The sequence below is a fragment of the Rhinatrema bivittatum genome, chromosome 3 (assembly GCF_901001135.1).
Source record: "Rhinatrema bivittatum chromosome 3, aRhiBiv1.1, whole genome shotgun sequence".
In the NCBI taxonomy this organism is placed as follows: Eukaryota; Metazoa; Chordata; class Amphibia; order Gymnophiona; family Rhinatrematidae; genus Rhinatrema; species Rhinatrema bivittatum.
The window spans coordinates 567,951,931-567,975,128 of NC_042617.1; the positions used below are offsets into that span (position 1 = coordinate 567,951,931).

The 23,198-nt window shown below is 43.4% G+C and overlaps 1 protein-coding gene across 2 annotated transcripts in view; it reads left to right on the forward strand.

Annotated features, from left to right (window-relative positions):
• PCMT1 (protein-L-isoaspartate (D-aspartate) O-methyltransferase) overlaps positions 1-23,198 on the forward strand; it is a 118,837-nt gene that overhangs the window by 57,817 nt on the left and 37,822 nt on the right. For both annotated transcript variants that reach the window (XM_029596539.1, XM_029596538.1), the window contains exons 5-6: positions 15,325-15,445; positions 19,916-20,001. In XM_029596539.1, the coding sequence (XP_029452399.1) occupies positions 15,325-15,445; positions 19,916-20,001 (207 nt within the window). The remainder of the gene's footprint in view (positions 1-15,324; positions 15,446-19,915; positions 20,002-23,198) is intronic.

Sequence of the window (23,198 nt, forward strand, 5' to 3'; positions counted from 1 at the left end):
AGTCAAAAAAGCAAATAGAATGTTAGGAATTATTAGGAAGGGAATGGTTAATAGAACGTAAAATGTCATAATGCCTCTGTATCGCTCCATGGTGAGACTGCACCTTGAATACTGTGTACAATTCTGGTCGCCGCATCTCAAAAAAGATATAGTTGCGATGGAGAAGGTCAGAGAAGGGCAACCAAAATGATAAAGGGGATGGAACAGCTCCCCTATGAGGAAAGGCTGAAGAGGTTAGAGCTGTTCAGCTTGGAGAAGAGACGGCTGAGGGGGGATATGATAGAGGTCTTTAAGATCATGAGAGGTCTTGAACAAGTAGATGTGACTCGGTTATTTACACTTTCGAATAATAGGACGACTAGGGGGCATTCCAAGAAGTTAGCAAGTAACACATTTAAGACTAATCGGAGAAAATTCTTTTTCACTCAACGCACAATAAAGCTCTGGAATTTGTTGCCAGAGAAGGTAGTTAGTGCAGTTAGTGTAGCTGGGTTCAAAAAAGGTTTGGATAAGTTCTTGGAGGAGAAGTCCATTAATGGCTATTAATCAATTATACTTGGGGAATAGCCACTGCTATTAATTGCATCAGTAACATGGGTTCTTCTTAGTGTTTGGGTAATTGCCAGGTTCTTGTGGCCTGGTTTTTGGCCTCTGTTGGAAACAGGATGCTGGGCTTGATGGACCCTTGGTCTGTCCCAGCATGGCAATTTCTTATGTTCTTATACAGGCGCGCCCGCAGACTTTACAGACTTTGGACATTCCCAAACACTTTATTACTCCGTCGTAAGGCCTGGGCCTGGCTTCACTCCCAAGAAAACCTGCCTGGGACATTCTCTCTTTTTCTTCCTCTGCTGGGAAATAAAGATTTTGTGCCTGGCCAGGAGTGCGGAGGCATCTTTGCTACTTGGGAGGATACAGGAGATACCCTTCATTTATCATCTGTATGACTCTGACCTCCCCACTCTTCAGTCATTTGACAATTTAATGCAGACTTATTACCTTCCCCGTACATACTTCTCTGCCTACCTGTAAGCCCAGCATTATCTTCAGATCTTTTCCTGGACGGATGACTGCTATAGGCTGGAAGCCAAGTTTGTGCAAAAGGTGTTTGATACAGCCCTGACTTGTAACTCAATTAAAGGGTGGAGTGACTTAAGTAAACGCCTCCGACAATTTCCACATATCGATCAGTTAGCGTCCTACTGGACTTCAGCAGGGATCGTGGACATTAAGGATCAGGAACATGTACACTCATGTTCCTGATCCTACCCTTCGGGAGTTGCAGTTTAGGATACTACATCACGCTATCTGCGACGACGTTCGCTTTAAAATGGGCCGGTTGCCTTCTATGATTTGTATTAAATGTAATCAAGCAGCTGGGACTTTATTTCATCACCTGTTCACATGCTCAAGTTTGAGGGTGTATTGGGATGCTGTGCTGGAGTTTATTTCTCGATGTATGGCAGTTCGGCTTCCAACAGCAGGCACGTTATTGTTGGCCGGATTGAAAGGCTTGCTACAGCGATATTCCCTCTCGAAGGACAGGTTTGGCCAAATAACTATCCTACTTGCCTGGCGTACAATTTTGGACCACTGGATCGAACCCTTATCTACACCGTCGTTGGTTGCCTGGCACCATCGGCTCACTGCTGGTATGCAGATGGGAGGCTGGACCTCAAAGAAGGCTTCGAAAGATGAGTAAGGAATACTGCAATACATGGGCTGTCTGCTACATCTTATTGCCAACAGACATTCAATGTCATCTGATAGCCCTTGGTTACTCACCTTCATGGACATGATACTGTGTTCTCCTATCTTAGTTTGCATATTTGTCTTATGTCATATAGAGGGGAGGGTGGGAGGGGTGGAGATGGATGTTTGGTGATGTGACTGGGATGCATGGGTAGTGAGTCTGATTTTGGTTGCTGGTGTCTGCTTAGTAGGGGGAACTGGGAGGGTGGGGTTCATAGAAACACAAGTAATTACATATCATATATTACACAACATCAAGTAATTACATATCTCTGAAGTTTTTGTATTTTGTCCTATCTTGTCTCGTTGGACTGTTGTGACCGCATTTGATATTGTTCTTGGTGCCTGTCTCCGAAATAAAAAGTATTTTGGGAAAAAAATATATCTAGCCAGTTCAGTAAAAAATCATGGCATCACCTTGTTTGGCACACTCCAAAAAAAAAAAAAAAAGTATCCAGTACAAACAATGTTGTCAAATTGAGGCTATTAGTTCAGCACCTGTCCTAGAACAAAGACATGTTTTTAATAGATATACTTTGATTTCAGAGGAGGACAGTTCTTCTTGTCCTACTATAGATTTAAAAGTGGTGAATACTTTCTAAAGCGTACTCATTTGTGTATAAATAAAAGTTGGGGCAGTTTACTAGATTACATTCATAATATAAACATAGAAATGTAGGAAGAAAAGGACCAAATGGTTTATCTGGTCTGCCCAGCAAGCCCATGGCAGCAACAGCTATGCTGTGCAGGCCACCCCCATACTTGTCAGTTTCCTAGACCATAAAAGCCATGGCCCCTGCTGGCTGCTTTCTGAATCCAATTCCCCATTATCTCCTGCTATTGAAAAAGAGAGCAATGTTGAATTTGCATCAAAAGTATCAGGCTTATTGGGTAAGGGCATTTAACAGCCTCATCAGCTAGTTACCCCCATGCTTATGTTTTCCCAGACCGTAAAAGTTGGGGTCCTTGTTGGTTGCTGTCTGAATCCAGTCCCGCTTTTCCTCTTTTCCCCTGCAGTTGAAGCAAAGAGCAATGATGGAGTTGCACCAACAGTATGAAGGCTTATTGGTTAAGGGTAGTAACCACTGCAGCAGTAAGTAAACTGCCCCCCGGCAGTAGTTCTTCTGTTAATTGTGAACCGGAGTGATATGTATTGTATACAGGAACTCCCGGTATATAAAAACTATAAATAAATAAATAAATAAATAAATAAAGTTACCCCATGCACTCTTTTCTTCATGTCAATTCTCCTAGCCTATAGGGATCGATAATATTTATGCCATATTTCTTTGAATTCTTTCACTATTGTGTCTTTACCTCCTCCAGAAGAGCATTCCAGGCATCCACTACCCATTGTGAAGAAATATTTCCTGATGTTGGTTCTGTCATCCTCCCTGGAATTTCAATTTGTGACCCCCTAGTTCTACTGATTTCTTTCCAATGGAAAAGGTTTGATTGTGCATCATTAAAACCTTTCAGGTATCTGAAGGTCTGTATCAATCTCCCCTGCACCTACTCTCTTCTAGGGTATACATACATATTTAGTTCCTTCATCCTTTCCTCATAAATCATTTGTTGGACACCCCCCCCCAACCGTTTTGGTTGCCCTTCTTTGGACCGCCTCCAGCCTGTCTCTGTCCCTTTTTGAGATACGGTCTGCAGAAATGAACACAGTACTCCAGGTGAGGCCTCACCAAGGACCTCTACAAAAGGGATTATCACCTCCTTTTTCTTACTGGTTATTCCTCTCTATTCAACCCAGCACTCTTCTGACTTTAGCTATCGCCTTGTCACATTGCTTCGCTGTCTTCAGATCGCTAGGCACTCACTCCAAGGTCTCTCTTATTCTGTGCACAACAACCTTTTCACTCCTATCACATACAGCTCTTTTGGATTACCACACCCCAGATGCATGACTCACTTCTTGGCATTGAATCCCAGCTGCCATATCTTCGACCACTGTTCAAACTTCCTTAGTTTCATTTTCTTTCCTTCTGGCATGCCCTGTCTGTTGCAGATCTTAGTATCATCCGCAAATAGACAAACTTTAACCTTCTATCCCTTCCGCTATGTCATTCACAAAGATATTGAACTGAACCAGTCCCAACACTTATCCTTGAGGCACTCCGCTTAAGGCTGTTCTCTCTTCAGAGTAGGTTCCATTTACCATTACACGCTGTCTATCTGTCAGACAGTTTGTAATCCACGCCACCACCTTGGCATTCATTCCCAAGCTGCTCGTTTTACTCACAAGCCTCCTATGTGGGACCGTATCAAAAGCTTTGCTGAAATCCATGTAGATCACATCGAGCGCTTTTCCTTGATCCAATTTTCTAGTCTCTCAATAAAAAAAAAAAAATCAGATTTGTCTGATAGCATGTATTCACCAGGGGAAGGTCCTATCTTGGATCCAGCAGTCCTCCTGACTGTAGATAGTTCACTATTCTTTCCTTCAGCAGAGTCTCTCATTAATTTTCCCACAACTGAGGTGAGGCTAATTGGCTTGTAGTTTCCAGCCTCCTCTTTGCTACCACTCTTGTGAAGTGGGCCCACCACCACTCTTCTCCACTCACGAGGCTCCACTCCTGTTTCAGGGATCTATTGAACAGGTCATGCAGCGGATCAACCAGCACATCTGAGCTCCCTCAGTATCCTGGGATGAACCTCATTTGGCCCCCATGGTCTTGTCCACTTTCAGTTTTCCTAGTTCTCTTCCCTTACATTCTCTTCTGTAGACAGTTTCATCTACCCCATCTACAGTCTTGTCAACCAGCAACGGTCTTTCCTCAGGGTCGTCTTTAGTGAGCACCGAGCTGAGTATTTGTTTAATATTTCTGCCATTTCTTCTTCTCTCTCCAGGGGAGGGCAGGAAATTTGAATCAAACAGTTACCAACAAGGGCCCTGAACTTAATGGTTGATGAAACAGATAAGTATGGGGAAAATAAGTGTGGGAGCTTGCTGGGCAGACTGGATGGGCCGATTGGTCTTTTTCTGCCGTCATTTCTATGCTTCTATGTCCAGTGGGGAAATTGGGTGTCTTATAGTTGCATCTTGTTCTACTAAATGCCACAGTAAAACCATTTATTCTTGGGATTCTGAATCTTCTGCAGAAGCTGGAGAAGATGTTATGATTGCATCAAGACAAGGCAGGTTTTTTTGAATCCTGAACAATTTCTCTTTCAAATGTATCACCTGATTTTTCATTGCAGAAAGCTGAAAACAAATTGGATAATCCTTAAGTCTCCAATTGGTAGGTCTTGGTACATAAGCACCACAAAAGCCATTTTCCCGCAGATAATCAGGCTGAATTAGCCATGCTGTCTGGGAGTGCCTCCCGGTGGCTTGTGCATCCTTTGAGGGGGTGACCCTCATTCCTCCGATCCCAGAAAAGGGATGGCTCTGCTCTGGCTGGCATTTGCTCTTGGTTTCTTGCCAGCCCCGAGAACCAGTCAAGTGGTAGCACTCTCTCCCTCGGTTGCTCTGAGATACAGCAGGTCTATTCACAAGGGAGTCTGTCCAGTGTTGCTCCTCGGCGACACTCCAGGGTATCATGTGTTCCGGAGACACTTTGATATCTGCTGCTGGCCTCCGTGGGCGTCTTTGGTTAGGGACTGTTATCGCCAGTCATTCTTGCCTGCGGGCCCCCCCCCCAATGAGGAGAGTCTAGTCCATCAAATGGGCGAGCATGCCTTTTACCCTTTCACCATGTCCATGACTGAGGTAGTTGGGGGCCAAGTGACCCCACAACAGAGGTGCTGCTCTTGCTTGTGGTAACTTGCAAGCTATTCTTCCCCTTTTTTGGGATCACCCTGTCTGTGAGACAGAGGAGTTCTGGGTCATGTAACGATTGTCCATTGCTGAACTACATGCATCCTTGAGGGGAAGAAGTATATGCATTCATGACTGGGGTAGTGGTACCTCAGCTGGGTGATTGGCAATCTGTTCTGAGATTGCCCTGGTGCCCTTCAGGTTCCGGCCTGGTAATGAAATCCTGTTCTACCGGGGTTTGCGCATGCAACTCCCCGGCTTCCCATCTCCTAGTGCAGTTTTCGGGATTTCTCCCCTGGGGCATTCACTCTGTGTCCGCTGTTCCAAGTAGGCTGAGGGCTCTGTCTCGGTGAGTAACTCCCTGCTGGATTCGGCAATAAGTTGTTTGTTTGGGGGTTAATAGACAGCGTGGTGACTTGTGCTTGGCCCGGTTGTCCACTGGTCTGTCTCCTTGTGTTCTTCGCTCCTTCTGACTTCCAGTTGGATTGTCGGGGGGAGGGGAGGACAAGCTAAGGTACTCATGGCATATCTTCTGTATACCTGCAGGGCAGGATACACCATGTTTTTCCATACATTTTCACCATGCTCTGGCCAATACTGCCTTTAACTTTTCTCATTTCTCTAGGTTGTCCAAAGGGACTTCCTGCTTCCCTGTGCCAGGATAGATGAACCTGTTCTTGACAGGTGCTCTTGGGTGAGCTTTAGGCCTAGCTCATCTTCCTGTTCAGGTGTTTTGGGCTACAGTGCTGTTTTAGGGATTGCCCTTCATCCCCTGAAACCCTTGACGCTGTCCTGCATGGTCAGCTAGGTCTGAGGCTTCAACATGTAGTGTCTGTCCCAGACCCTGCCATGATTCGCTGCTCGTTCTTCCAAGCATTGTGTGGGTTTCTTCTGCCTATTATGCTTACCAGCCAAACCTGGGCACTCTTTTTACAGAATCATTTGGTCCTTTGGATGTCAGTGGACCACAGTTTCTCTCTGGGGGTCTCTCGTGGCCCCAGTTTGTTTTTCGGTTTATTTAAAGTTTATCTATCGACATTTGTAGATACATCATGCCGGTTTACATAGAACAGAGTTAACAGAAACAAGTTACATAGAACAAGGAATTTGTAACAAGGAATTAAGATATTAAGCAATTAAGGTATTAAGTAATTAAGGTATTAAGGGTATTAAGACATTAAAGTTATTAAAGGTATATAAAAGGTTATCTTAACACTGACAGAAACTGTGCAGTCTTTTTCCAAAAGTCTTTCTCTTGTCTACATCTCTGGGTTCTTCCTTTATCCAAGAGGTTCTAGACCTACTGTTGTCAAGGTTTACCTATCAGAAATCCTGCTTGTACTGTCTTCCGTGATGTGGAGTTTGCATCTGTTTGCACTCTCATCACTCCTCTGCCTTAGGCACCCCTGCTGCAAAGGAGGGTTTGTGTCTCAGTCTTTTCTATGGCTTTCCTTTGTAAAGCCCAACTTTTCTCCAGCCTGGACTTCTGGTGGGTTGGCTGCCTCGCAGGCAAAAGGGAAGAGAGGTGGTGCTTTCAGCATTGTGCAGTTTTCCCACTTTGTCCTGCTCGGACAGCCTATATCTAGGGATGCACTCATGAATGAAGACTACCATCCTGCTTGACCTACGAGAAAGCAGAGTTGCTTAACTGTAACAGCTATTCTCCTAGGATAGCAGGATGTTAGTCTTCATGAAACCTATGCCTCCCCTGGGAGTTGGTTTCTCCATGTATTAGCTATTTCATGGACTGAGGGACTCTGCCTAGGGGGACAGGGTGATGACTATAGCTGCACATGCTCAGTAGGGCATGTTCAAGAGTTCTAGAATCTTTGAGATCAAAGTTCCATACCAGGCTCCATTCAATGTCACTCATGTGTGAGGACTAGCATCCTACTATCCTAGGAGAACACCTATTACAAGTAAGCAACTCTGCTGGATAGTGTATCACCTTTACTCGCCTCATACTAGCTTGCAGTAGCCTGGGGGGGGCAACATTTAAATATCTTTCATTATGTACATTCTAATGTTCCATGATATTTATTGGCTAAGCAGGCTTGGCATAAGCCTAGGGGATTACTTAGAACTTCAAGGACCATGGTTAAAGTTCTCTTATGGCTGTAATTTTAGATGTAGCCGAGGCTCAAAACTTACTTGTACTTCTGCAGGTCTGGTATAGTTTTACCTCTGTCTATAAGAAAAGTTAAATTATTTAAAAGTTCAGAAGCTAGTTAAAGCTGATTTATTCCCCTTTAAGAGGAGAGAGGGTTGGATATGATGCGTGGGGCTCAAAGGCAGAAGTGGCTGAAAGAAGGGTGGAATGATGATTTGGGAGTGCTTGTGGGGATTGCCAGGCAGCAGATTGTGTGTTTAGTTCTTTTATTGTGTGTGTAATTTTGTAAACGAGTGTTTGTACTTTTACTGGGTATGCAATATGCAAATGTTTTCAATAAATTTCTGATGAAGGACATGTTACTAGTACAAAGCGCTTCCCTTTCGCCTGCCATCAACTCCAAGGGTGTTAAAAGTGCCTGGCGATGATAGCAGTATAGCTACAACTGGGCATCTGTGTATTTCTTACCTGGATGATTAGCTGGTGATGGGGAAAACCCCATCGGGGGTTCTAGAATTCATCAGAATTCATCTAGCTACTCTAGATTCTGGGTTTTCTAGGCTAACTTTGCCAAATCTATCATTCCCTGCCCCCCCCCTTTATCCCTTCCCCAATTCCGTTAAAACAAGCTCCTGTTCATACTGCATCCTCCCCCCTGACCAACGTCCTCCATGTAGGTTTACCTCCCATAATCTAATCCCATCTTGCTCCCCCCTCTGTTATATTGCTATCCTGTTAAAATGCAACAATGCTATGATGTTCCTACTATAATGTTACCATGCTATATAATGCTATGTTATCATGTCACTGTTATAATGTTACCTTGTTATAATGTTACAATGTATCAATAATAAGACACCTTAGTCTTACTACTCCACTACTTATAATGTAAACCGATGTGATATACCCCAATTAATGTCGGTATATAAAAACAAATAAAAAAATCAAGCCTTACCAGAGTTCAGAGGATTCTGTTCATATGAGCATGGATAGACTCTGCAGGAGTGAGCATTCCTCCCGAACCAGAGGGCTGCAATGTTAAGGGGACCTAGTGAAGACAAGGAACCACACTCCAGTTTTGGTCCTCCTTAGTCACATGGCAGTTGCAGTGCCTGTAGTTCCTACAATTCGGTTGAACATGAGATGCCTTCATTTGGATCTTCGAAGCCAGTGGAACCAGCTAAGTCAACTTTATCCCACTTGATACTGGTTACTCATGAATGAAAGCATCTCTGTAGCAGTGGTCAAATCACAGTCGTGAGTGTGAGCCTCCTGCTGCAGGCCCTATCAGATGACTTTATCCACTGACACCACCAAAGGGATTGGGAGCTCACACCAGTGCAGCTTGAGCATGGGGTGTGGTCCTTCACATAAGTCTACTGGAACTGCATGTCATTCATTATGTACTTTGGAGCTTTCTTTCGCTTGCCCTTAGGAAAGAGAATCATGATCCAGACGGACAAGCAGGAAGGCACAGGCTCATGCGTCCTTTGGAGGAGGCCGCCCGGATTTATTCATGGGCTTTTTGTCACATGGCCAACCGGCAGGTTGCCTATCTTCCAGTAATTCAGAATATACCAGTGGATCATCTCTTATTGCAGTACATCTACCTCATGAATGGTCCTTGAACAAAACCTGGGGGCAGCCAGTGATTGGCTATTTGCTTCAGAAAGTAACAAAGTTCAGAGTTCTGCTCCATGTTTCTGAGCAAGTACAGTTCAACTCCTATCTCTCTTCTAAACTGGGTTATCTGCCAATTCCACTAATTGAAATAATTCAGAAAGTCCATCAGAATTGTGCAGAAATGATCCTCATACTGATCTGGTCATAGCAAGTGTTTCCATATCTCATTCAGCTGTCAATACAGTCTCCAATTTCATTGGGACCATCTTATCACTTAGGAGAATAATAATCTCTGCCCCCTGAATCTGTCCTCCTCGGCCCCCATGGCATAGATATTGAATGTGTAGTAGTCTTCATTACTCTTTCCAAAGGGAGTGGAGGAGAATATGATTTGGGCAAGGAAGCCTTCAACAAGAAACTTCCACAACTTCAAATACAATAGGGTAGTGGATGCATGGAACAGCCTTCCTGTAGAGGAGGTGGAGACAAAGACAGTTTCTAAATTCATGAAAGCTTGGGATAAATGGAGGGATTATAAAGCTGGATAGGCCATATGGTTGTCTTCTGCCATTGTGTTTCTATGTCTTAGGTTTTCATCCTGGTGTCAGCAAATCGACCCTGAGGAATCTATTCCAGTCTGTTCTGCTTATCAACTTATCCTCTTAGTACGTCATTAGTGAAAGCTTATCTCTGCTGTTTTGTAACATATTACCGGCAGGTGGAAGAAGCTCCACTCTTTATTCTCCAAGTTCATGAAAGAGCTTTGGTATTTCAAGCAGGTTAGTAAACTTCCAGTGCCTTGGGAAGTTAATATAATTCTAGCTCAACTCATGAAGCCTCCTTTTGAATCTCTGGAGCCAGTGAGTTTGAAAGTTTTTTTTACTTGGAAAGTGGTGGTCCTCGTAGCTATCACTTACGCTTGAAGCATTGGTGAAATGCAAGCACTGCTAAGTTTATTCACCATACCTTCAATTTTTCCTGAGCAGGGTGTTTGCAAAACGACAAACTTTTTCTTCTAACCCTTCCTCCTTCCTCCTTCACTCACAAAGATATTTAAAAGAACCAGCTCCAGAACTGATCCTTGAGTCACTTATTACTTTTCTCTCCTCAGAGTAGGTTCCATTTACCACCACTTGCTGTTGTCTCAGTCAACCAATCTAATAATACATTCCACTACCCTGGGACCCACTCCCAGCTTTTCATTTTGTTCATGAAACCTGTGAAATCTAGATAAATCAGGAACTGAGGGGTACGTACTGAGCATAAACAGTTTAAAACAGACCTTAAAACTTGGCTGTTTACACAGGCATTTACTCCAGAGGCGCATGAAAGGGTTTGATTTTTTGTTTATTTTTTGAAACTGTAACTTTTAAAAATTTTTTTAGATTTTTATGTTATAGTATATGAATACTTAAAGTTTTAGTGTGTTATTTATTACGTTTTATCATGTAAGATTGTATTTTAAGTAAGATGTTTGGCACGTAATGCATTTATATTTTATACTGTTTTATATTTTGTGCCTCTTGTGAACCGTTGTGAAGGAAATGCTCTCAATACGATATAGAAAAGTCACCAAATAAATAAATAGATCACATTGAGCACTCTTTCTTTATCTAATTCTCTAGTTATTCAATCAAAGAAATCAGAATTGTTTGACATTACCTTTCTCTTGTAAAACATGTTGGCCTTGGATCCTGCAACCCATTAAATTATAGGTAGTTGACTATCCTTTCCTTCAGCAGTGTCTCCATTATTTTTCCCACCTCTAAGGTTCTGAAGTGGGAATACCATTGTCCTTCTCCAAACTTGCGGCACCATACCCGTTTCCAGGGATCTAGTGAAAAATCTTTCATTGGTCCCGCCAGTACCTCTGAGCTCCTTTTAGCATCCTGAGATGCATTTCATCAGGTCCCATAGCCTTGTCCACTTTCAGTTTTGCTAGGTCCACCCAAACTCTCTTCTGCAAATGAGGTTGCATGTACCTCACTCCCATCCATACTTTTGACAACTAGCAATAATGCTCCAAGTGGTTTTTTAGTGAACATCAAACTGAAATATTCAATATTTTTGCCTTTTCCTCCTCGGTCTTCACACAATGACTCTTGTTTCCTTTCAGTCTTACAATACCATTTCTAGTCTTCCTCCTTTACTTGATATATGTGAAAAATGTCATCTCGCTCTTACCTTTTTGGCAATCCCTTCTTCCATTCCTATCTTGATTTATTTCCTTGTCTTTTTCATCTTCACCAGATAATCTTCCCTGTGTTCCTCTTGAGTTCCTTTGTACTTTTTGAATGCTGATCATTGCCTTTTTTACACACCTCTTTGGAGAATCAGATCTATTTCATTTTTCTTTTATTTACTTTTCTTGCGTAACGATTTGTTGCCTTTATAATAGCACAGTTTAATTTGGCCCCCTGTTGTTCCACCCAGACTAATAGCATCTCTTCTAAGTATCTCCCCATTTTACCAAAGTCTGTATTTTTGAAATCCAGGACTTTGATCTTCATGCAACTTCTCTTTATTTTGGCTGCTATATCAAATGATACTGTCTGATCACTGTAATTTAGGTGGACACCTACCTGGACATTAGAGATACTATCGCCATTTGTGAGCGCCAGGTCCAATATCACTTCTCTTGTGGGTTCCATCGCCATTTGTGTAAGCAGAACACCTTGATGGACATCCACAATCTCTCTCTACCTCATACAGATTCTGCTGCAAGTTTACCTCAATCCACATCCAGCAGATAAATATCTGAGTAACGCCTCTCCCTTCCTACTTATAGGACGTCTTTGACAAGATACCTATCCAGTTCTTTTGTCTGATCCAGAGGCCTGTAGACCAAACCAGTGTAAATGAAAAGTGCTATATTTAAGACATAGCAGGGTGTGGGGAAAGGAGAAAGCACTGTGGTCTATTTTAGTTACTAGGACTGCTACTCTCACTTTTCGGTTCTCTTTGGGTGGCATATAAATATTTAAATAATCACAAAAGCTCCAAGCGGCTTACAGCATAGTATTCATAAAATAAAATTAGACAAACTGAACAGAATATCAAGGCTCAAGCGTCAAAAGGTGCATATCTCCATTTCAAATGCCACAGCAGCTGTTGAAAGCCAAGAATTTCAACAGGCTCAAAAGTCAGACTTCAGGATTTCAAATGGCACAGCTAACTTTCAAGGAAAGCCAACCGAAATAATGTTTTCAGCTGTTTTTGGAATTATTTTACACAAGTTAATCACAGGTCAGTTGGCAAAGTGATCCACAGTTCAGGAGCAGTGACAGAAAGAGATCGCTCCTGGGTCTCCAACAGATGCGGCCTGTGTAACAAAGGAACCTCCAGGAAGCCTCTCTGCGAAGATCTCGGGGATCTGGAAGGATTATGTATGCGGAGCATAGAATTGAGCCATGATTGATTCTCTGAGCTGATCATTTTAAATACCAAAGAGGCTACCTTGTACTTAACTCTCATCTCAACTAATATAACTAATGTAAATGGCATAAAATAGGTGAAATAGGAGCTTGTTTACTAAAGCTGGAGATAAGCCAGGCAGTAGAGTACTGTAGCAAAGTTAAGGCATGCAGTGCATAAGCAGGAAAACCTATATACAATGTGTTACAATAGTCTAAAGCAGGAATAATCATAGTTTGTATCACCGACCTAAAGTCTTCATTTGAGAAAATCTTCTTCAGAGGTCTCAGACAGTTTAAAGTATCCAGATTTGATTGACTGTAGCAATCTGAGCTGATCGGTTCCTATCTAAGATAAATTCCAAGACCATGGGTGACCACTGGAATGTTAATGTTTTCAAACCTGAGAGTGGAAGGAATATCAGAAGCTATGCATCTGGACCTAGTCTGTCTCCTGGGCATTAGCCCTGGGAGACTCATTCTCTGTGTGAGAGGATAATGCAAGTCCTTGCTACAGGATCATTTCTGCCACACCAGGATGATGCTTTCTGTCCAGGTGACGTTCCTTCTCCAAGGCAGCAGAGGGTCTGCCAGACTGGACTTGGGAGTTGGCTACTATGTCTTTGAAAGTCTCTGCTCTGTCTGCCTCAGCTCCTCCAGGTCTGCCACTTTAGCCTCCAGAGATCAGACTCATTCTCTGAATGCCAGGAGCTCTTTGCACTGGGTGCACGCATACACAACCTCTTTCCAGCTGGTGGTAAAACAAAAACAAAACCCCAACCCATACATGTGACACTTACTTTAAAAGACTGGAAGGCACTCTTCTTTTCCCATTTTAGTAGAAAACATGTATCTTTTCGCAATAGCTTGAATGTGGCAGTTATTACTAATGTAATGCTCACCAACTTGAATCTAGTTCTGAATGCAAATAAGACTGAACTCCTAATCATCTCCTCGGACAACTCGGCCTTAATCAATCCACCAGCAGGCAACACCCAGATCACGCAAGTAAGGGACCTTGGAGTAATCATTGATAACCGTCTGAATCTTAAGAAAGCCATCAATAACACTACCAAGGACTGTTTTTATAAATTACAAGTCATGAAAAGGCTCAAACCCCTCCTCCACTTCCAAGATTTCAGGACAGTGCTCCAAGTCACACTCTTCTCCAAAACAGATTACTGTAACTCTCTTCTCCTCGGGCTCCCTACTTCATCTATCAAACCATTACAGATGCTCCAAAATGCTGCGGCAAGAATCCTGACTAATACCAACAGAGGAACACACATCACTCCCATACTACAGAACCTGCACTGGCTGCCAATCAAATATAGAATATTACACAAGGCTCTCACTATAATCCACAAAGTCATTCACAACCAACAACAACTAGACCTCCAGATTCCCCTCAAATTATACTCATCAGACAGACCGATTCGAGAAGCATATAAAGGCACCCTGCAACCCCCCACAACGAAATCTACTCGCCTATCATCTACCAAAGAAAGAACCTTCTCTACAGCTGGCCCAAACATCTGGAACAAGATGCCCACAGAACTCAGATTAGAACCATGCCCGTCTACCTTCCGCAAAAAACTTAAGACATGGCTCTTCATCCAGGCCTTCACTTAACCTACAGTTCCAGCAATTCCTCACTAATTCAGACACTGACTCCTACCTAAACTCTCTGACAAGTGTAGCCTATACACTTATGCCTCTTCTCATCATATTATTGTATTATCTAATTTGTTCAGTTATGCCTTCTATCGCTCCGGCTATCCTAGCCCTCCAGGTTAATACCCCTTGTTATATGTAACTTTCATTTCTTGTTATATGGTTGACTTTGTTATTCCCCTCATGTTATCTGTAAACCGATCTGATATGAATTTTCTTTCATGAAGGTCGGTATATAAAAATGTTAAATAAATAAATAAATAATGTTCAGTGCCCTTTTTATCCTGGAAAATAAAATGGAATTTTGCTGTGACCATGCAACAAGTTGAGCTTTGTTTACTATTTTATTTTGGAGTTAAAATATTCTTCAGGCTTAGATCAACCATGCATGCAGTCAGTCCTGGGGACTGATATACTGTACTAAAGGATTTTCCTATTTTGTCAAATGCTTAGTATATCTGGGCCTATATTATAATTTAGGGTGGCCAGCTCTAATCCTCAAGAATGACAAATGGGGCTGATTTTCAGGATATCACCAATTATGCATATGACTCAGGTTTGAATACACTGTTTCCATTGTATGTAAATCTATATGAAGCATATTAATTGTGGATATCCTGAAAATCAGGCCTGTTTGTGGCCCTTGAGGACTGGAATTGGCCACCTTTGTTATATTGATTTATTGAAAAAAGGATACTGAAAAGCGAGTTTAAAATGCATATTATTCTACCACTGGATGTAGATGCTGTTTGTGAAAATAAGACAAGGAAAATGCTGGTTGCTTGCTTGATGGTTCCCTGGTGAGATGGGCATAGATCAAGGTGTGAGAGGCTTTGCAGAAGGTGATTGAAAGGACACCCTTTACCTCTATGAAAATCTGAATCCTTTGAAAGTTAAACCAAAGTGTCTCAAGGAAAGAAGCCTGTAGATATTCAGAAAATTACATCTAGAATGAACTAGCTGATTGGCTGTTTTTTTTCCAGGTTGGCCCCAATGGAAAAGTTGTAGGAATTGATCATATCAAAGAGTTAGTAGATGACTCCATACATAATGTTGGAAAAGATGACTCTAACTTGATTTCTTCAGGAAGAGTCCAACTTTTAGGTGAGTATCAAATGACAAACAGAATTATTTATGCATCATAATTAAATTTGCAGGCTTCTCATAATTGTAAATGTTTTATTAGGATGAATATTTTTGGCACTGTCATGAGATTTGTACTGGAACTGTGTTTTTGTCTTAGTTGAATCCCTCTGACGTTTTGTATGTTTATGTGCTTAGAGATTTCTAAAAGTTTTAAATAAAAATTTCTGTGAAGGCTGATGCCAGTATGCTCTTCATCAACAGTTCTGGGAAGCCAAACAAGTTTCTGTAACTTTGCCTTATTTTTAGAAACTTGTGTTGCGTTCTGTCGGTTTGCACCATTTTTTCTTTTATTCAACGAATAGTTTGGGCTTTCTCCTCCTCCTTGGGGGTATGTTGATGTCTCTGCTCTCAATTCCGTCACCTTTCTTAAACCTTTAGCATTCTGTGGGATATACTCTTAATACTATCAAGATCTCCAAAAATATCTCTCAAAATATCACCGTGTGAAGATATGAGGTTCTGTTGTCGAGACTCCCATTTAGTGTCTCTGGGAAATACCATTTGATAAGATTTCCTTTGATTTTTTTTCTCTCTTCTCCAGCTATTTCTTTTGAAAGAAATGCAACAGTTTTTATATTAGCAGTTGAGGTGCATGAATTGATCAGCAGAGGTGGGCTGCGCTAGAATCTGCATTCTGTCTAAATATATACAAAAATGCTGTGCTGAGTCCCTGGCATCAGGGCAGATTATTAAGCAATAGTATACTTCCACTACAAATTTATTTGGTTTTTTATAAAGCCAAATACATTTTAGGTAAGGGATTTTGAGGACAATGATGCGAAGTCCACACGTGGGTGATTATCATCTGACCAAGCCCAATCTGGAAAGATTACGCACAAGTTTCTAGAAGCTTTTGGCACACTTGATTGAGCATGTGCTTCATGACCCATGTTGTGTAGAATGCCTTCAGTTCTTGTTTTCCTGCAGTCATGAGTTGATTTTTTTATTTTTTGCACAGGGCCCCATAGTTCTTCTGATCTCTACCCTCTTAGACTAGGTAGTTTTTCATAATTTTCAAGATTTTTTTTCTTAAATTTTTATTAACCATGTGCACCAGCATCTGTGTATTGAGCCGGTATCAGTCTGGTTTTTGATAAGCCATTTAAATTTGCATTTTTCAACTGATGTCACAGAAAGTAAAGGCAGCGGCTTCAGTAGGTGCCTGTGATTCAAACACATGGTCTGTCATAGATCTCCATGATTTGTGCTTTGCTTGGGGGGCAAGATCACAATGGCTTGGGTTTTTCCACTTCTGGAATGATGACCCCCAGAGGACATCATTCCCTCTAGAAACTGATAGAAAGCTGTTTGGGAGAGGTAAGTGCAGCCTATGAAGAGGGCATCATTCCCACTCAGCATTAAGCGCCCATAGAGGCCAAAGAGATAATCATCCAGCTTCTCTCACCAGAAGAAAGTGAAGGGTTCCACTTAGTCATTTACATCATTGAGGAGTCAGATAACATGTATCGAGCGAAGGCCAAGAAGCATCAGTATTGTCTCTGGTGCATGATGCAGAAGCGGAGAAATTCTGGTTGCTGCCATAAATACCCCAAAACATTCCTCTCATTGCTCTGGGGAATCATACAAATGCCAGCAACAAATCTTCCTCAACCTAGGAAGATATAACATCTTCTCCTGCTTTATATTGTATTAGCATCAGCAATTTTTGAGGAGGAATTGGATAGAAGGGTCCAAGAGATGTTGGACAGGAATTGGTGTACTAGCATTGACAACCTTGGTGGCTTTGCAAATTGACATCCAACCTCTCTTGGAAATTCTAAGAGCATCTGGTAGAGTGGCCCTTAAGTCTATTCTGGGAGAGGTATCGGGGACCACCTCACCACAGTTAATTTATGGTACATTGGGAGAGGAAGCTTCCCCAAGGCACAGAAGTTCATTATAGTCTAGACCTCAACAGATGAGCTGCCTTCACTTAAACCTTGTTTAACCAGAAGGAAGCTTAGACCACTGCCAACATATGATTCTAGCTTGGACTCTTGAGTATTCCTAGGGGGTACACTCATGGATCTGAGCACTCTTCTGATCATGAGAAATCAACAGGTCTCCTCTCAGACCCTTCTCCTCCACAGGAAAGGAGAAAGTCTATTGTAGAGGACTACTTCTTTGCTAACAGGCCGATACAGTACAGTGCGCTCGAGCGCACTGTTAGCCTGCTCTTGGACGTGATTTTTCCCTTACCCCTTATTCAGTAAGGGGCGGAAAACGCGCGTCCAACCCGCGGCACCTAATAGCGCCCTCAACATGCATGTTGATGGCCCTATTAGGTATGCGTGCGGGATACACTAAGTAGAATGTGCAGCCAAGCTGCACATTTTACTCTAAGAAATAGTTTCTGCTGGCACCGGGGGAGTACACAGAAAAGCAGTAAAAACTGCTTTTCTGTGCACCCTCCAACTTAATATCATAGCGATATTAAGTCGGAGGTCCCGAAGTGTGTAAAATAAAAAAAAAAAAAAAAATTAAATTGGGCCGGCGGCTGTCAGGCCGAAAACTGGACTCTCAATTTTGACGGAGTCCGGTTTCCGAGCCCGTGGCTGTCAGGGGGCTCGAACAGACACCGGCAAAATTGAGCGTTGGCTGTCAAACCCGCTGACAGCTGCCGCTCCGGGTCAAAAGGAGGCACTAGGGACGTGCTAGTGTCCCTAGTGCCTCCTTTTGCCCGTTTCTACCGCACCACCTCATTTACATACCGCATCGCGCACAGTGGCGAGTGGCCGGTGCGCGCGCCGGAAGAGCGGGTGTTCGTCCACTCTCCCGCGTTTTTACTGAATCGGCCCATTTGTAAAGAGAATAGCAGATACTTCATTTTATTTGCAGAGGGATAAAGAGTCCAGGGTGCAAATTCTTGACATACTCCAGTTCATGGATTTTCCCCCGCCTCACAAAAAAATCGCAACAGTGCCTGTTTTTGACATCCTTCAGGAAGCACATGAGTATGTGAAGAACCACCCCCACCATTTGTCACCAGTGAATATGAAGGTGGCATATCCAAGAGGCTCCTCTCCAGCTCTCTAAAATACTATTTATGAAATGTGCGAGGTCTGTCTTTCACCAGGCAGGCAAGATATCAAGTGATCCTCACACCCACCAGCCACCTAGCTATCTACATTTCTATTATTCAAATTGCCAATAACAGCAGTCCTGTCCTTTTCCCATCTAGGCACATACCCCTGGGGACACACAATTTGTGCGAGAGGATAATTCATCTGGAGGACAAGTCCTAGTTAAAGGATAATTTCCTCTACTCCAAGTGATTGTGGCCTTTCTGGAGACCTTGCTTCTCCAAAGCAGCAAAGAGGTTGCCAGAATGGAGGTAGAATTGCCATGCCTATGACCCTGAATGTCTCCTCTGTATACCTCTGTTTGCCTTAGTTCCACCAGATCTGCCACTCTAGCCTCAGAGATTAAACTTCCTCTCAGAGAGCTAGGAGATTTTTGCACAAAGTGAAAACATATTACCTCTCCCTAGCAGGCAGATAATTATAATTCTGACACTGTACAAAAGACAGAGTAGCCCCCATTTCAGTGTTGGACTGCTGTCGGCATCGTTTACTTTAAAATTGTTAAAAACTTTTCTTAAATTTACTTTTTGTTTACTTGTTAAAGACTTATAATTGACTTACTATTTTTTTGAATTTGAGTTTATTTTTCATTTACTTGTCCAAAGCATTAGTTTAGGGGTGGCCAACTCTGATCCTCGAGAGCCACAAACAAACCAGATTTTCAGGATGTCCGCAATGAATATGCATTAGAGAGATTTCTATGCACTGCCTTCATTGTATGCAAATCTCTCATGCATATTCATTGCGGACATCCTGACAATTTGGCCTGTTTGTGGTTCTTGAGGACTGTACTAGTTGGTTCCTATAATGTAAATTTTGTCCCTGCCTCCTAATTGGGCAGTGTTCTATAAATGTAGATTGGATTAGGAAAACAAAAAACAGTTCTCACTCTTAAACAGCCAAATAGAATGCTTTTAAAATATTTTCACACTGTCAAACAGAAAATAGTAATCTTCAAACTGTATTGCATTCCCAAACACAAAACAAACTTTAAAGATCTATCACAGTCCCCTCAGCAAGCAAGAGTAGTTAGATCTCCAGTTTTTAACTAGTGCAGAGTCCTGATGTCAGCTCTTGCTTTAGGAATCCCTTCCATGTTGTATTAAATTATCTAGATGAAATTGGATCTCCTGATAATAGTTGGAAGATTTAATATTTTCCGTATGCGCTTAAAATTTTAATTCCTGGTTATCAGATGTTAGCCAGACAGTTTTGTATTAGCTTTAAGGCGATGTTTGAATTCATCAATTTAGAGGTTACAAGGGAGGAGGCCAAACCCAAACTCCAATTATCTACCTACCACAACCCTGCAATAGAGTGTTAAAGAGATGTTTTTTTCTTGCAGTGGGAGATGGAAGACTGGGAAATACACAAGAAGCTCCGTATGATGCAATTCATGTGGGTGCTGCAGCACCCATTGTGCCTCAAGCAGTAAGCATTTTGTGTGTGTGTGTCTCATGTTTGCTTTCATTTTGTAGAAGATCTAGTTTCCAAGTTTAAAATAAAATGAAAGGTGATAGATCAACCCTGTTCTTAGCACAAGAAATGGAGGGTGGATCTTTTTTCCATCAGGAGTTTTGCATCTTTGGTATCACTGGGTTTTGGGATGGGGAAGGAAAGTAGGCTACCAGTCGCATATATGTTTATATGGTACTAAAAATTGTTGTCAAGGCCTCCCATCTGGAATTATTCTTGTGTGTGGTCACTTGTGACCAAACCTGGAGCCAAAGCCCTTGTTCCTTTTTCTTCTGAACAGCAGGGCTCTAGGTGAGAGAAAAGTGAAGAAGCAGAATATTTTACAGAATACTAGATTGGTCAGCAGGTGAGCAGAGCTGGGAATATCATAGGCAGTGAAGGCTAGCAATGGGAATAGTCTCAAAGGGCATAAAGAAAAAAAAACTGGTACATTTTTCTGAAAATCAGCTGGCATTTACTTATTTCCTAGCATGTAGCCAGATGGACTCAGGACCAATGGTATTGTGCTCATCTGATAGCAGATGGGAGACTGAGTCAGATTTCAAAGCTGACGTCACCCTACATATACCCGTGCAGCAAGCTCAGCTCTTCAGTATTTCTCAGTTTCCATAGCAGATGTGGACACTATCCAAAAGAGAATAGTGTAACATTTACAACAAGAAAGAAAAAGGAAAATTACCTGCAAGAAGAGAGCCCCGCTTCTCCTGCAGTGAAACCTAAGGGTCTCTCCCATAGTCGAGACTTTCTTGAGGTGATTCTTGATATCCCTCAGAGGTGAGCCTTGATCCGGCAGCCAGCTCCTGGCATAGACATAGCCCCCAGGGTGGCTGAAAAGGCAGTTGGTGGTGATTTGAGCGCGGCGGTGAAGGTATTCCCCTCTCCCCTCGCAGCTGGATACCGCCCGGCACGCGACTGGTAAGCGCCGAGACCAGGTAAGGTAGAAACCTTTACTTTTAAGTCTCCGGTCTTCAAGGCTCGAATAGCCTTATCAATCTTCCTCCTGACAAGGTTTAAAATCTGGTTGAGCAGCTCTCATTTGGCTAGGTCCTGATTCGGTGCGAGAGTCCACACACGTGGAGACCCTCCTGGGGGTCGCCATCTTGCCAGCAGGGTCGTCGGCGCTATTTCCCCCCCTTGATTGGCGATACATGCGGGGTAGGCCGGCGGGCTGAGGTGCCTAACTTGAGTGCACCCTTAAAGGCATGCGCTGAGCTGCGCGCACAACTGAGCCATGCGCACAGCGGAGCGCATGACTGTGCCGCGCGCACATCGAAGTCTGATGCACAAACTCCGTAGCCTGTGCGTATAACTTCTGCGCACTCAGCACGCACAGTTAAGTGCATCCGCTCGCATACCTCCATGCACAGACGAGATTGAAGCTCTACACACGCACAAACAATGGCACCGCCATCCAAAAAGGCCAAGGGACACCCCCTTTGCCCAGCCTGCCACTTAAGAGCTGAGCAACCTGAATTGGAATCCCTCTTATGCCAGCAGTGCGAGTAGTCTCAGGGGGAACCAAAGCAAGACCCCCTACAGCCAGGAGAGGGATCCGGAACCACTGAGGATGATACTCTGGACCTATGTATTTCCAATTCTGTGCCCCCACAGGAAGGCACCTCTGGAGCTTACACTACAACCCCTCCTGGGATCAACATGGACCCAGGAACCTTCTCTTGGGTGGAAATTTTTAAAGGGCTGCAAACCTTTGTCCAGGCACAACCAGCCCCTGTGGCGTACCAGACTCCACTCCTGCCAGAAGCACAAGCCCTTCCCGGCACCTCCCGGGTTCCTCGAGACATGCCTCTCCTAACCAAGAGCCTCCCTGATGGGGATCCAGACTCCTCAGAGGATGAAACTGACTCCCTGGAAGGAGAAATCCCCCCAGGGATGGAGCCATACTGAACCATGCTCCGATTCTTCCACAAGGACGTGTTACCAGCCCTTGTGTTCCAGACTAAAGACACTGGGCCTTCCAGGCACAGACCCTATAACGAAACCAAAGAAGAACCCCATTTTGGTGTACCTCCATAAGGCCTCATGCTACTTTCCTATGTTGGAGCCCATCAAGGAACTGATTGACCTGGAATGGAATGCTCCAGGGGCCAGCTTCAAAAGGGGGCGGACTCTAGAAGCCCTATATCTGCTGGAACCCATAGCCAAGTAACTCCTACGCTTCCTTAAAGTGGACGCTATGATCTGTGCAGTCTCAAAGCACACCACGATTCCTGTGGAGGGAGGAGCGGCACTGAAGGACACCCAGGACAGATGGCTGGAATCCATCCTTAAGTAGTCCTTTGTATCAGCAATGACGCTACAAATTGCTTCCTGCTGCGCATTGGTGGCATGCTCCAGTTTGCTCCTCTCCAGAGACGCAACTACTTCTGGAGAAACGATGGAGCCTGCATTCTCCTCCTCACTGATGCCACATCAGATCTCGTGCACACATCAGCCAGGGGTGTCGCCGCGGCAGTGGCAACTAGAAGACAACTATGGCTCCGGAATTGGTCGGCTGACTCTCTATCCAAAGCGAACCTCATGAGAATGTCTTTTAGAAGATCTCTCTTGTTTGGAAGCGAATTGGAGAAGTTAGCCAACAAATGGGGCGAATCTCCAGTACCCCAACTACCAGAGGACAGGAACAAAAGAATATTTCAGCACTTCTCCCCCAGAAGAACTAAGGGCAGAGGATCGCAGTGCTTTAGACCTTACAAGAACACACAGTCCCAAGCACCTCGCCCCTCAGGAAGGTCTCATTCCTTTCGGAACAGACACATTAAGAGGGGAGCAGGGGCAGGCTCCAGCCATACCTCACAATGAGAAGACGCAGACTCTTCCACAGGAAGAAGACATAGGGAGCAGACTTGCCCTCTTCTACCAAAGATGGGTCGAGATAACATCGGACAAGTGGGTCCTAACTATCATTTGGGAAGGGTACTCTCTGAAATTCCAAAGCACCCCTCCAGACAAATTGAGATCACCATGCCACTCCCACTCCCAAGAGGCTGGCAGTGGAAACCACACTAGCAAGACTACTCAACCTGAAGGCAATAGACCCGGTGCCCACACTCCAACAAAATACTGGCCACTATTCCATCTATTTTATCATCCCCAAGAAAGAAGGAGCATTCTGGCCCATCCTGGACCTCAAG